Source organism: Magallana gigas, chromosome 3 (genome assembly GCF_963853765.1).
Source record: "Magallana gigas chromosome 3, xbMagGiga1.1, whole genome shotgun sequence".
Taxonomy (NCBI): domain Eukaryota; kingdom Metazoa; phylum Mollusca; class Bivalvia; order Ostreida; family Ostreidae; genus Magallana; species Magallana gigas.
The window spans coordinates 30,383,269-30,397,989 of NC_088855.1; the positions used below are offsets into that span (position 1 = coordinate 30,383,269).

The 14,721-nt window shown below is 34.5% G+C and overlaps 1 protein-coding gene across 19 annotated transcripts in view; it reads left to right on the plus strand.

The window, feature by feature from the left end:
* Positions 1-14,721, plus strand: part of LOC105326214 (nucleolar protein dao-5) — a 30,011-nt gene that overhangs the window by 3,021 nt on the left and 12,269 nt on the right. For 7 of the 19 annotated variants that reach the window (XM_066079278.1, XM_066079277.1, XM_066079279.1 and 4 more), the window contains exons 1-12: positions 6,692-6,851; positions 7,122-7,292; positions 8,220-8,318; positions 9,315-9,923; positions 10,199-10,348; positions 10,437-10,490; positions 10,597-10,747; positions 11,042-11,196; positions 11,386-12,529; positions 13,307-13,504; positions 13,898-14,067; positions 14,511-14,610. In XM_066079278.1, coding sequence (XP_065935350.1) covers positions 7,260-7,292; positions 8,220-8,318; positions 9,315-9,923; positions 10,199-10,348; positions 10,437-10,490; positions 10,597-10,747; positions 11,042-11,196; positions 11,386-12,529; positions 13,307-13,504; positions 13,898-14,067; positions 14,511-14,610 — 2,863 coding nt within the window. In that variant the 5' untranslated portion in view covers positions 6,692-6,851; positions 7,122-7,259. The other 12 variants (XM_011426111.4, XM_066079271.1, XM_066079268.1 and 9 more) reach the window with 10 other exon arrangements.

Sequence of the window (14,721 nt, forward strand, 5' to 3'; positions counted from 1 at the left end):
TCATTATGGAAATTGTTTCTCTTGTTATATTTTATTTATCGCTGCAGATAACATTTCTTTTGACGTAAAGTGCTTACAGAGTACTAGTTTAAAAGAATTTGATGCAGCGTGGCCTGCGCTTATGTAAAGGAAAGTTGAAGGAAACTATATAAATTAGGTTGACACTCATTTATTATATTGTTATATTGCATGAACAGACTGTGTAAATTCAGGTTACAACTAATTCTGACATGAGAGTTTCAAGTTTAGCTCTATACAGGTAGGATTTTGAAGATATATATTACATGTAGCATGAAAATAAAACATCAGTTAAAGAATTTATCCCACATTGAAATTGAGATGGAAAAAAAAGGATGCCATGTTTTCCTTGAAAATAGAAAAGTTGTTAATAATATTTACAGGTGTCCATTTTATTGACAATCCTTTGTTGGTTGCTGTGAATAAAAAGTGATAGATGGTGTACATGCTTTTGAAGTTACTTGGGCACAGTTTGAATTATGCATGCATTAATCTACATTGGCCATTGTGTTAGCTAGCTCTTGTCCCTTTTCTTTTAAGACAAGATATTATCCCTTGGTCCTGTTTTTGTTTTTCTTTTTTTGCCCAAATTTGGCATCAGTTTGTATTAATGGTGCTTTGGACTAAAAGCAGGAGAATGTTTGAATTTTCTCAATGTTAGCAAAATTGGCATTGTAGTCTCTTTTTGTCCTTTACAACTGCTTGTTTAAAAACCCAAATAATTTAACCTTTAATATAGGAAGTTCCAAGTGTTGGGCTAGGAGTTTGATTAATTTACATATGAATTTATATGGACTGAATTGATAAAAAGGCTAGGGTTGTTTTATAGTGGCCATGTTTGTATAAGAATTAAAGGGTTTAAAGCTGATACTCTTGGTATTTAGCTCTTGATATATGTACCTGACTTCTGTTTTATTTTTAAAATAGCCTTGTTTTTCCATTTAAATGCCTGTTTCTTCTTGGTAAATCTATTTTAGTGAGATAAGACTTGCTGGATAAATAAAGAAGCCCTGAGAAAACTTTTATGTATTCTGCATTGTGTCAATATTAAATGCCAACATGTATGTACACACAGAGAAAGAAAGAGTCGAGGAAAACACAGCTAGTGTAACAACGATTTCTTCTTGAGTTTCTCAAGGTGAAACTAACTAAAGTCTCGACAGATTCTCCCTCACCATAACATCCTATAATGAAGACTCGATAGGATATAGTAAAATACTTACAGGATACGTATATATAGATACAATAGTGCATTTAAGGTGTCTGTCCCTGAAGATAAATCCTGTTATGTGAGTGCTAGGAATAGCAAACTTAATGATTCAATGACGGATACTGTGGTACAAAGAAATATAAAGATAATATTTGGTGGTCTCTGTGCTCAGAAACAACTTGGAATATACATGCATATATCTTAAGGTAATTTTTACTTAGTCTCACTTGTATGAAATAAGGACTGCAGTGACATTTTTAAGTATTCATTATTTTGAGTTTAAGACCAAGTTGTCATGAATTGTACAGGTACATGTACATGTATTTGATGTCAAAGAGAGAGAGAAAGAGTGGAAGGAAGGAGAGAGAAAGAGGAGGGAGAGAGAAAGAAATTTGAGTTTTTGTCCTGGTGGTCAAGTGTACCAACATCTTTCTACTTTAAATGACCCTCTGTCTGTCTGTCTGTTTATCTGTCTGTCTATCTCTCTGTCTCTGTCTTTCTCTCTCTCTCTCTGACAAATGCCATTAATATTTTCCGTCTTTGCTGGTATCATTCACTTTTCTTATAAGTAGCACAGATTTAGGGCAGAATTGGAGGTTTGAATGCCAGGGTTTTCCTAACAGGCAAGTGATTGCTGGAGATTTAGTTAACAAGAGATCAACTCTTTGAGGAGTTTAATGCTGAGATAGGCAGCCTTGTTTGTATTATCTGACATTACAAATTTAAAGTCTTCTTATTCATTGTTATGTCATCCTTAAAGCCCCCATGACCTTCAGTCTCTATTGTCATTCAGAAATCACTCATACATGTATACAGGATGTATAAGCCTTAATTCATGTTTTCAGATCTGTTATATCTGTATTAAATCTGAATCTCTCTCTTGATCTTAAACATATGAAAAAATACCGGTCACTCTGAAAGGATACATCAATTTTAAGGGTAGATACCAGTTATTGTGAAAAAAATTATTTTGAAAGTGAAGAAGGAAAAAAGTACCCTTTGGTATTGTGACATGGAAAGATGTGAGTAATTATCTTTTATGAACTAGTATTTAGAGGCTACAGAATTTAATAATTTAAAGGTGAAATAAGATGCTCAATATTCAGCTCTGCCTCATGTTTTAATGAAACGAAAAACAATTAACAGATTTAACATATAAATGCTTTAAATATGAAAATTCAAATTGTGTTAGATTAATTTCCTATAAAAAATCAAAGGCCAGATGTAAATGAAATCTTAAACATCAGTTAGAAAACTTCCTATACTGCCATGAAACCAAAAGTAGTCACTGGTACACGAGTTATTTCCCTTGATAACACACTCTGACATAAATTGCCATATTAGGGCAACCAGTATATAATTATTTTGATAATCTGAAAACCTCATGACTCATGTGGAAAAAAAATCCAAACAAAGTATGACATGTCGTATCAATCATGTGCATATACCAAGTGTAACATTACGTATGCTCTGTAAGCATATTTAAAGGTTTGACGTGTAGATTTAAACACTGAGTGACAATTAGGCTTGTTCAATACATTCAGAATTTTTTTTCCCCCTTGGCTTGCACAAATTTAGTCTGGTTTGTTTTCCTAAACTTCGGGTTATTTGCATATTGATTTTTATGTTTGAAGTAAATATTATTAGCTGAACGCAGGTATTCTTTAAATATTTTTCAAAGGCAATGTCCAATAATTACATCACGGTCGCTCTTATTCTGTCGTAACTGCCAATGTTATCAATCTCTACACTTTCAGACGCAAGTCCATCTTGAGTTTATCACATGCTTAGCCAACAGTTATTATGCAGACTATAAGCCTCAAGGAAATGCACCTCCTTCAACTGAAGATTTTTTTTTACTTTCCCATCAATTATCAGTTGAGTTCAACCCTGTAGTACTTTTTTTCTCTCATCTTTTTCTGTTCACCATCAGAAATTTCTTCATTCAGCTGGCTGTTTTTACCTTCTCAGACCTGATAATAGCAATATATAGTTATTATGTACATGTTATGTACCTGGTGACAATACACAGGTTTGACAGGTAAATGGAGCTTACCTGTATTTCAGATGTTATCGGCTGACTCTAATGGAGAGTAAGCTTAGGGTCAGGATTGATAGAATTTTGTTCAGTTGATGATTAAAAGTCTTTGTATGGAGATGTGTTTAGTTACCGTAACTGCATTTCCTTAGGTTGGCTATAGATTTATATTATATTAGGAAAAAGGAGTGATTTTTGTATGGACTCGCAATTCCTTTTCCCTGTGGAGAGTGTATCAAGACTTCAGTGATTTGCAATTTCGGAAATCGTTTTCATTTCGCCTTATTACTGGAGTATCAGATTGTAAGTGGGCTATTTTAAAGATCTTTTGAATTATTTGTTATCAGGTTCTGTGATAATTGAAGTGTGTGGATTGTATCAAGTGTTGAGGGGTTTCGTACCTGTTAGAGGTAGGTGACATTCCTTCTCTCTCCTTCAGGTAAAATTCTCATTTGTACTATGTAGTGTATGTGATGATACATGTTATATGGTTATAGGTAGTCCATAAACTATCAAAAGGTTATGGAAAAGTCTATCACTTAACTACCCAACCCCAAATCTCACACCATTTCACTAGTATATAATTTTTTTTTGGGGGGGGGGTGGGTTAGGGCTTTTTACCTGATGTAATTATAGTACTTTCAATAGATGGTTCATGTATTTTCAAAGCAAATCAATTTGATGTCCATGATGAACTTAGAAGTAGATGAATATGCTAACACCGTAATGCAATACATATGTTAAATTAAGACTTGGGTGTATGTTTAATACATTATTAATGGCTGGTAACTCGATGTACCTTGAAAAGACATTTTGCACTTTAGTGTGTCTGCATGTGCACTGTTTTCGTTTCATGATAAGGGATCTGCTTGCACAATTTCTGCCGGTAGTGAAAATAAAAGGAAAAAGATGCATGCATGAAAACTACACTCGTAATGGATAAAGTTCATGGCTACATGTATTTGTACGATATTCCATAATGGAAGTTTGGCCAGTTTCCAGATTTGTAACACTGTACATGTCACGAAAAAGTAAAATGATGGTTTAGAAAGCACAAAGCACATGGTTCTGACTTGTCATAGTTGCTTGGCCAGGAACTGATAGATCCCTGGTTTGAATCCTACATTGTGCTCTTAATAATGGGTATATCTTAAGTGCTTTTGGAAAAGACACATCATCAGCATATTGTCTTAATTAATATACCCAGCTGATATTCAGGGGCACTGGCTACTGCTGAGAGTTATTCTATTGGTATCTTGGAAATTGATAAATCTGACATCCACCATAGCATAATTAACAGAAAACGATTAATAAGATAATTGAAGCGCTGCGCATGGCTGGAAAATTATTCCACTACACTTGCTTTTCTAATTACTGGTTCACTTATTTCAATTCATTTTGAAGAGTTTGATATAAAAAAGAGGAAGCTGTGACTAGATAAATTTTAAGGACAGCACATCCTCTCTGTTAATTGCACCAATTGTGTATTTCCTGAACAAGGCATGTATTATTAATACACAATAGCGAATTATCTGCTTAGTACCTGGGTGTTCATAAAATGGAGAAAAAATATGGCAGTTATAATCATACATGAAGGAAAGGAGGCTTATATACTATTTTAGAATGGGTGTGTTTAGCTTATGAGATAATAGTATTGCCTTTATATTATCTGATTAAGTGTTTGAATTTTCTTTTTGCAAATGTTATTATGTTTTATATATAGGTAAACTTAGATAAGAAATGAAGACTTAAAATTATACGTTTCAGTAGCACAAAAGCACTTTTATTTTCAAAAGTGAAATCGTTGACTCATATCCCTCCGTCACAACAAATGCCCACTCATACACACATGATTGATTGCAGATTTCATAATTAGATTTTTTGCTAAGTTAATGCACATGCAGTTCTATCTGTTTGTGCTTGTACTTTGCAAAGGTGTGCCCAATATATGAGGAGACATGTTATAATATTTTTTTAAATTTTTAATACAGACCAAAAAAAAGGGGGGGTGGGGGCTTTCATCATACCTTGGTCACAGACAACAACCTAAGTAAACCTAGTAATTCGGCCAAAGAATTAATTAATTACCAGATAAGAAAAAGATAAATTGCTTGATTTGCGGAACTAGTAAGTACTTCATGATCAAAAGGACAGCGAAAAGGTCTTATCAATGAAATGCAAATGTCTGGTTGTGTGTGATTTTGTGTACAAATTTAGGGCCCTTTTTGATATGTTTATATTCATTACGACAGTGTAATTTGCATCAATCTGTTGTAGGGACAGGTGATATCATTATTTTTGTGTGTAGCTGTCATTAATCGGAACACTGAGCATTATGCAGTTTTTCTGCGGTGTCGCTCCTCTAGGATTTTTACGATGGGTTGTGGGGTTGTGGTCTGCATATTCTTTTTTTTCCCGTCTGGTGACTTTGCGTATATCCTAAAGGTGAGATCTCTATCTTTGCTATATAGTCTGATAGTAGCAACTTAATACGTTAACTTGATTCCCACACTCATTCAAGCACATGATACTGGAATATTTTTACTCAGTTGCTGACTCCCAGCTGATAGTCCGTTTTTGTAAAAATCTGCATGTGCATACCTGTGTTTCAGATTTCTTGAAAATACATAGTACGATTAGCACACTTAAAAGTAGTACATGTAATTATGAAGAAGAAACCACTTATTTGTTCAGGTATCTTCTATCTCGTTTAATGACACATTCAGGCGTCCATCTTAATCTCTAGCTGTTGATTGAAGCCCAGGATGTTTGTGCGATTGTTTATCTGTTTGTGTCACACAAAGCTGTCTTGTTTTGACAGTAACCAAAACTGTACAGTGAATTAGATTTATAAAATGAAGACTATATTATTTATATATACACATGTATTTGTATATCAAGCAAAGTGTGGATCCATAATTATCTTGTTGAAAATGAAAAACTATTCCTAATGTATTGGTAGATTTAAAATGCACCCCCCACCCCAAAAATTGTTTTTTAAAATTATATCCTGGTTTAAAAGATATATGTTATCTGTCATATGTGAACTTGGTTTGCGCATATTTCACATAATTGAAAGAATTTTTTGGATCAAAACAAATGTTAAATATCAGCGGTGTTGGCAGACTAGAGTTAAAGGTACAGTTCTTCATGAATTACATTGTAATCTGTACATTTGATATCTTTTAATACTATATTTTCGGATTGATATGTATAAGCTATACTGTCTCTGGAACGATTCAATACCCACAGATGATTATAATTTGTACAGGATCTCATTTTAATTAAACCTGTCAGCAATTAGTTTGGCCAGAGATGTTTTTTAATAAATACATTCTTAACTAAAAAAATATGTTGAATGAGTCAACATGAACTGACGTGTCCTCCAGACCTTCACACAAAAGTAAATCAATAATCTTAACAAACGGATGAGGGAAAGTGAAGGGGCTGCTTTCGTTTCTGCGGTGTGTATATAGCGACTGTTCTTACAAGATCGAGTCTTGCTTGATTGGTTTCTACTTGTCTTGAGAGTGGTGGTGTGGGCAACTTCTTCAATAAAGGCCTGTCAACAGTTCCATTAATCAAGTAGTCCCGAATACATTTGTGCAGATCGACAGGAGGTATTTCAAAATCTGCAGTGAGCTATTGGTTTATAATGTTGTGCAACAACTGGAAGGGATTTTCCTTTTATTTTTATGGTGCTTTGTTTTGCAAGTGACAGATGAACAATACATTCATAAGGGATTGAAATAAAAAAAATTGTTATGATCGTAGCTGAACAAATCTGGAAGGATCGAGCTGTTAAGAATGATAATTCACATGGACTTTAAATGTGTATTTCTTCTTTTCTTCCAGAAAGGAAACGAAAGTGGACTGCAACTAGACAGATAAAGAAGACCTTGATTTGAAAGGTCAAGGGCTTTCATCAGGGTCGTGTCAGGCCATAGAGCCTGCCTGTATCAAACTGTCAACCTAGATAGAGATATAGTGAAGATGGCAGAACAGAAAAGAGCTCATCTGAACAGGGTAAAATCTAGACACAAGCTCTTTATAACAGCATATGAATTATATCTTATATTTTACTTATATATCTATTTTTTGTTGTTGAAAATTAACAAAATGAATATATTTTGATGTACTGTACTCAATACTTATATTGAATATGTAATCAGATTATTATTATTATTGACAACAATTTTTATCATGATTCTGTAACATGGTCACACTATATATTATCTTTTTTTTCGTGTTTTATTCATATACATGCAACCCACATTCAGCTTTCCCACTATAATTATAGTGCAGGGTTCTCAGATGACTCGATCAGGATGTGCTTAATTGAAATACGACGTACCACTGTAATAAAAGATAGAGAGTAAGGGGAAGGAATGGTGATTAAAGATTAACATGTAGATGTTCGGGGAAAGAGTGATATTGGATATAGGGCTGCAGATATCGATCTATAAAATTAAATTAATTGATCAGGAAACATAATCAACGATCAATAGATTCTAAACATCAGTCTGAGAGACAATTGATGCTTGTGTCATGATCAATAGATCATGCATGTTGAATTGAAGCCGTATCAGTATTAGGGATAGCTAGAAAATTTGAAGCCATATTACATTAGAATCAATTTCCTTTAAGGTAGCGATCATCAAAACAGGAACATTTATTGATTCAGAATTATATTTCTACAACCATTAAAACTGCATGATATTCTTAAATAGAAAGGGTTTCAAATCCATTAATGAAACCAAATTTTTAATATTGATGAGTATGGTATGTAGGAGGGGTTACAGATAAATTTGTAATTATATGAAAGAGCCTGATCTATTATTGCAGGGAATCTTTGTTCTCTGATGCAACTAACCAAAGTTCAGTTCGTAGAGAATCGTGGTTTAGTGTTTTGAATGCATGACTGCATGGTTTATATGTGTCTGTTTTGTCCAGAGCATGGAAAAAAGCTTTGAGGATTTACTCACGGGGCTGGATGATGAGTTTGAGCCAGATATAGATGACATCTTCACAAACTATGATCATCTTCCTGAGGTTTGTCATCTTGATATATTCCGAGGCTAGCCATTGGCTGGCAGAATCTCTTATCTTGGTACTGATTTGCTAGACTTCAATCTTTGTAGTGTTAATTTTATTGGCCATCTCTTTACATTTCCAATCACTCAGCTTCGAGAAGGGGGATGTTTAAGACCACACAACCTTATCTCTGAGGAATTTTGCTTATTAGAAATTATATAGTAGATTTGTTAATCCCATCCCTTATTAATTCTAAAATTCCATGATGTTTTCTAACACTATATATTATATATTATAAGACTGTTATTTTTGAAAATTTTGACTGTTTATAATCATAACTTGTCTGATAAATTTCTTAAATGAATTTGATGTGTTTGCATATAGTGTTGCACATGCAGTTTATTCTGTATTAATTATTATAATATTTATTGTACAGTATTTGCCTTTGTAAGCATTTGACCAACTGATGTAAATATGTCAGCACATCTTTTCTACCATCACCCTTCAACCATTTCTGTATTATCTCGACTTACTCATTCTTTATGTAAAGCCCAACATTTCTAAATTCATGATTTTTTTCATTGCACAATTATTTATTTAATTGTAAAATGCAGAGTTCAAGGACAAATATTTATCTAATAAGTCAAGTAGGAAGAGATAGCTGTGAATAAAAAAGTTTTAACTGAATTTTATATATTTTAATAACATTTTGAAGTGTTATATTCAGATTTGAAATCATTGAATACCTTTAAAAAAGTTTAAAGTTTTCACATTCATTAATGAGGCATGGTAATACAGTGCATGTAGTAAGATAAACTACCAGAAACTTTATACACTTCTTATAGGATCAGAAATGAATACATTGGCATATACATGTATTGTGCAGTAATACCACCCCAAATTTACAGTAATTGTTTAAATATAGATAACATGACTTGTTACATGTATGCATTAGAAACGTAACTGTGTGATGATAGAAGCAATAGATGCTAGCATGTTTGCTTGGATTTGCAGAAAGTTACAGATGCCACATTTAATGCTATGGCTTTTCAAAAACCAAAAAGTCCTACCCCTACATCTTCACGGCAGAAGGAAGAGGTTGAAGAGGACGAACCAAGTCCTGGAAAAGTCCAAATGGAAGAAGACTTAGACATTCAGTTACCCAGGGTAGCAAAAAACACAGACCCTGGAATTCAGAGCGAGAGTGAAGATGAGGAGCATGAACCATCGAATGGGGAGTTGGAATTTGTCTCCTCCAATCGGGAGGGGGAGGAGGAGGAGGAGGGAGAAGGGGAGGTTTACGATGCCTCCAAGTTGATCTTGCCTTCTGTTGGGGAAAGCAGCACAGATGATACTCTGCTTGGAAATGTGGAGCTTGAAGAAGATGAAGAGGAAGAAGAGGAAGATCTAGAAGAAGGAGAAGAGAAGGAAGAAGAAGAAGAGGAGGAAAAAGCAGAGAGTGAAGATGACAGTGAAGGAGAGGACATGGAAGACCAGACCCAAACAAAGGAAGAAGGAAAGTTGAGGGACCAGAAAGACCTGACAATGTTTTCAGGTCTGGACCAAGACGACTCGGATCCTGATATTGATAAGTTGGTAGCAGAGTGTGATTTCCTGCCTGAGGTTTGTGCTATGCTCCTAGGTCTTGCAAAGTTTATTTTTGGACTTAAATGTTTGGTAGATCTTTTAGAATTCCCGTAACCTCTTTCTGAAATGTGTGTCGTGAAATGCTTAGATTATTTGTTTGAAATTATTTAGCAGCTTTTGTGTTTGGCTGTTTTGTCACAGCACTAATTTGAATTTGAACTAACTGCATCACAAACTATAGGTGATGAACATTGTTTATACAGTAAGTGCATGAAATGCTGTAACTAATTCTAATGATTCTTGCTTTGTAGACTGTCACAGACTCCACTATCAATGCAATGGTGGACAGGAATCGACCCTTGGCCAAGTCTTACAGACAGAGTCAGGAAGAAGAGAGTGATGAACAGGATGAGGAGGAAACCATGGAAACAGATTCCGGCCCAGAGAGCAGCCCTCCACCAGTAAGGGAATTATTAATGAATTTTATTTATAGTCTCTTTTGTTCCACTACAATACTTTTTACTTTTAGCTGAATTTTGAAAATTTCAGGAAGTAAAAATAAGAGTTCAAAAAGAGGCCAGTTTAGATTTCTCGGTTCTTGAGGTGAGTTATTTATCATAGAGTGATATATGAATTTAATGAAACATACCTAAGAGTTTATTCTGACATATTAAAGTTGAATAATTTATTGATTCTTGAATGTGTTTAGCCTGACAGCAACCATCTTGATGTGGATATTGGGAAGCAAAAGACCAATTTGAGGAAGAAGGGTTCTCTGGCCAAGAGGAGGAAACCCACTCGATCAACTGTCAGGAGCGCTCTTTTGTCAGGGGAGGAAACATTATTTGTAGATTCCACAGGTAAACTGCAAAAAATTCTCATAGTTTGGATTTGTGTAATGGTTTAGTAACATGGCAAAATAAAATCTAACAAATTATTTGCAATGAAATGTAAAAAGCAAGACATGACAGCTAAAAGATATGAAGATATTTTATAGAACTAAATACATCTCTATGTAGTTAGGAATTATAGCTTATTAATAAGTATTTGACCAACCATTGAATAATGTCATATAACTTTGGGATAAACTTTCATTGTATACAAAATTATTTTGTAAAAATTAGAATATGATTACTTTAGCGTGTTTGTTATAGAACCAAAAGTGGAGAAGACTAGTAGGAAGGATGATGAGGATGATGTGTTTGGTCAGAGAACTTCAACTTCCTCTGTTGAAGGAGCTCCAACTTCACCCCCAGCCAAGAAACCCAGTAAAGTCATGGTGCCGCTACCAGGATTCGGGGGTCCTGTGGTCAGTGTAATATTGATTTATCCTTAAACTCAGATTACATCTTGTGTTATCTTTCAATTATATGCACTTTGTCAATTAAAATTCAAATCAATGTAGGTTGCTTCTTCGTGCTTATGTATTTCTAACAGGAATGTCATTATTCAGTAGATAGATTGTAGTTTTAAAGAACAGAGTGTTTATTGATTTTAGCCTGCTCTTAGAAAGAGATCAGAGGAGCAGCATGAGGCAGAAATGGCAGTAGATGAACCAAAGAAGAAGGACTTCAGGAGTTATGGAGTTAAATTACCTGTGCCACAAATGTCAAGGAAAAGTGAATTGGAGGACACTCCAAGTAAACCAGTTTTGAGGAAAGTTCCCAGGAAAGACAGTGCTGAGAAGCAGGAGACGGAAGTACAGTATGATGTATCTTCTTTGAAATCTGTGAAAAAGGAAGCCAGAAATTCAAAAGCGGATTTGGAATCTGACGTGTTCTTTGAGAAGCCCGCTTTACGTCAAGTAGCTAGAGACGATAATAAGGATAGAAATTCTTCGAGTGAAATGACATTTGAAAAGCCTGCATTAAGAAATGTTTCCAGACCAAGTGTGGACAAATCAAATGAAACGGACATGAAGTTTGAGATTCCAGCCCTGAAACAAGTGTCCAGAGAGAGAGGAGAAAGCAATAAATCTGAGACAGATAGTGATAAAACATTTAGCAAACCACCTCTGAAATCAACACCCAAACCATCAGAGGAAAGGTCTGCACCAATTTCTCCTAAAACGCCAGAACCTAAAACATTCGAGCTGCCTAGTTTACGGCCAACCCCCAAAGCGAGCAGGAGCAAGCCAATGGATACTCAACAGGATGTAGGCTCATTCGAAAAACCGTCTCTGCGTAATGTGTCAAGACCACTGGAGAGGAAGAACTCGGGAGAAGCAGGATCATTTGAGAAACCTGCCCTTAGAAATGTTGGCAAACCTCCACTGCCTGAGAAAAGGATTTCCATAGCTGAAGATGATAGCGAGGACAAACACAAATTTGATGTGCCTTCTCTTCGAATGGTACCAAGGGACCAAAAACCTACCGAAACTCTAAGGAACATTTCTCGAGGAGAAAAGGAGTCTGATGTAGAGGTTAATCGTAGACCCTCTCTGAAGTCCACACCTCGCAAAGATCCCATAAAGGCAGAAGAAGGTAAAGAAAATCCATCTTGGCTTAAAGACATGAAACTGAGGAAAACTAGGAGTCAAGCGGACGACATCAACAATGTGGGTGAAAGCAGGGAGAAACCAGAATGGCTTCAGACAGCCACTGAAAAGAGAGAAAAAGCTTTAGAATCCCTCAATTCTAAGGGTAAGAGGACATCAGAATGCTTTTCCAAGAGTTGATATACCACTTTATTTGTTTATATCATTATCAGCATAACTACCTTTAACAAACTGAAGAACTTTGTATAGCTTACTTCAATATCATTCTAATATGTTTTACAGTGTCAATAGATGTATATTTCATTGAGTCATTTATTACTCTGACTAGTCTAAGAATAATAATTTTTAATCTTCAAAGTTACCAGTATCTGTTTAAATGTGTAATGAGATTTGGTCTTTAAAGGGGCATGGTCACGATTTTGGTCAAATTTTATTTTTCTGTTTTTATTATTTGCAATGCTTTAGAAATGCATTTCTAATAATCAAATGAAATTTGGGTGCCAGTCGTTGAGTTTTAAAAAAGATACAGAGCTCACAATTCTTCGTCATTTAAACAAAGCTTGTGCCCTGTTTTTGTTTACATAGGTTCAATATACCAGTAAAAAATCTTTTTAAAGCTGGTTAGTCTATCTTATTATTCATTTAAAGCATAAATAAACAGTTCCTAACGATTCACACATTTATTTAAGGTCTAAAACTAGACATTTCATTTCAACGTTCAAAATGTAAACAAATGCTTTGTTTACATAGCGAAGAATTGTAAGCTCTGTAACTCGCTTATAACTCATCAAATGACACTCAAATTTTGGTTGCCTATTAAAAATGCCTTACTAAAGCATTGTAAACATTAAAATCGAAAAAATAATTTTTGACCAAAATCGTGACCATGCCCCTTTTAAGAAGTATTTTTCTTATTGTATAGAAAATAAAACAAAATCTAGCTCAGAAAACAAAGTGCCTTGGTTAAGCCGAGACAATCTCAAGAAAACTTCCACTCCCTTGCAAGAAAATAATGACAATTCACATTCCAATCAAGATGAAGTCAGAAAGAGACTCAGTTCTGTAGATACAAATGGTGACTTGGATATTCCTTCAAGGGAAAGAACTCCATCAAAGAAGGGTATATAAACAAAGTTCAGCAATTGCAGTCTCTGGTGTGAAAATTGTCTCTCATTTTGTTCATTTTTATATGCTGCATGTGTCCTTCATTTTTGCTAATATACTGTACTTTGTACAATATTCTGGAATGATTTTTTTAAACTAATTAAGTGTTGAATTACTCCATGAATCAAGATATCAAATTAAATGAAATATTAAAACCTATATGCATGCGAAAAAATATATTTTTATGACACATGTAATAGTAATATAATCAAGAAGGTTGAGCTTGTTTTCAGACCTTAATACATGCTTGGAAATATGATTTTTAGTGATAGAAATATAACCAAGATTGTAGTTTGTTTTCAAACAAAATAATGAATTTTATCACATAATTGGCTTCTAATTTCTGTAGATGATACAAGAGAGAATTATGTGCCAAGCTGGCAGCGGGCCAAGGACAATCGTCATGCATCTAATCCCAACCTAAACTTTGTGACTCCTTCCTCCAACTCGGATGAACCTCCAGACTGGAAAAAGGCACTGGCCGAGAAAAGGAAAACAAGACGAGACTCTGATACTCCGGTATGTACAATATGATGAACTGATGACAATTTTTACATCTGTATTCGTTTGTAGAAATTAAACTCTAAGTATATATCTGGTGATTTTTCTATGTTCATTTTTCCTTTCTAAAATAGGAGATTTTTTCCCCAATTGAGTGTACTTCTCCTTCTCCCTCCCTCTTCCAATTGAAAAATTAGGAACTGAGTGATATTTTGTAAAACTTTGTGAAGAAAATTCACAATTGAAGAAATAATTCTAAAACAGCCCCTAAAATGAATAAACTCACTTCTTCAATTCAAAATTATTGAAAGCATTGATATGTATGAACATTGATCAAAATAAAAAATTAAAGAAGTTTAAATCAATTGTTTTGTGCTACAACATTTTGGTTAACTAAAAATGTTATTGAAATGCAAATACACTGAATCAGAGTGACAGAGAGTCTGTTTTTGGATCCTTAGGTCAAACCGGCCCCTGGGGCGGACAGTCAGGACAAAGGACTCCCTCCTTGGAAGAAGGAACTGGCCAAGAAAGGAATGAAGCCCTCAGTTCCTGTCAAAAGTAGGCATTTTAACAGTAGCACTATAGTACATACTGTGTTAGCAGGGAAACTTTTGATAATACCTAGAAATGTGTGAATATCAGATGCTATTACTTCAACTATGTAAAACT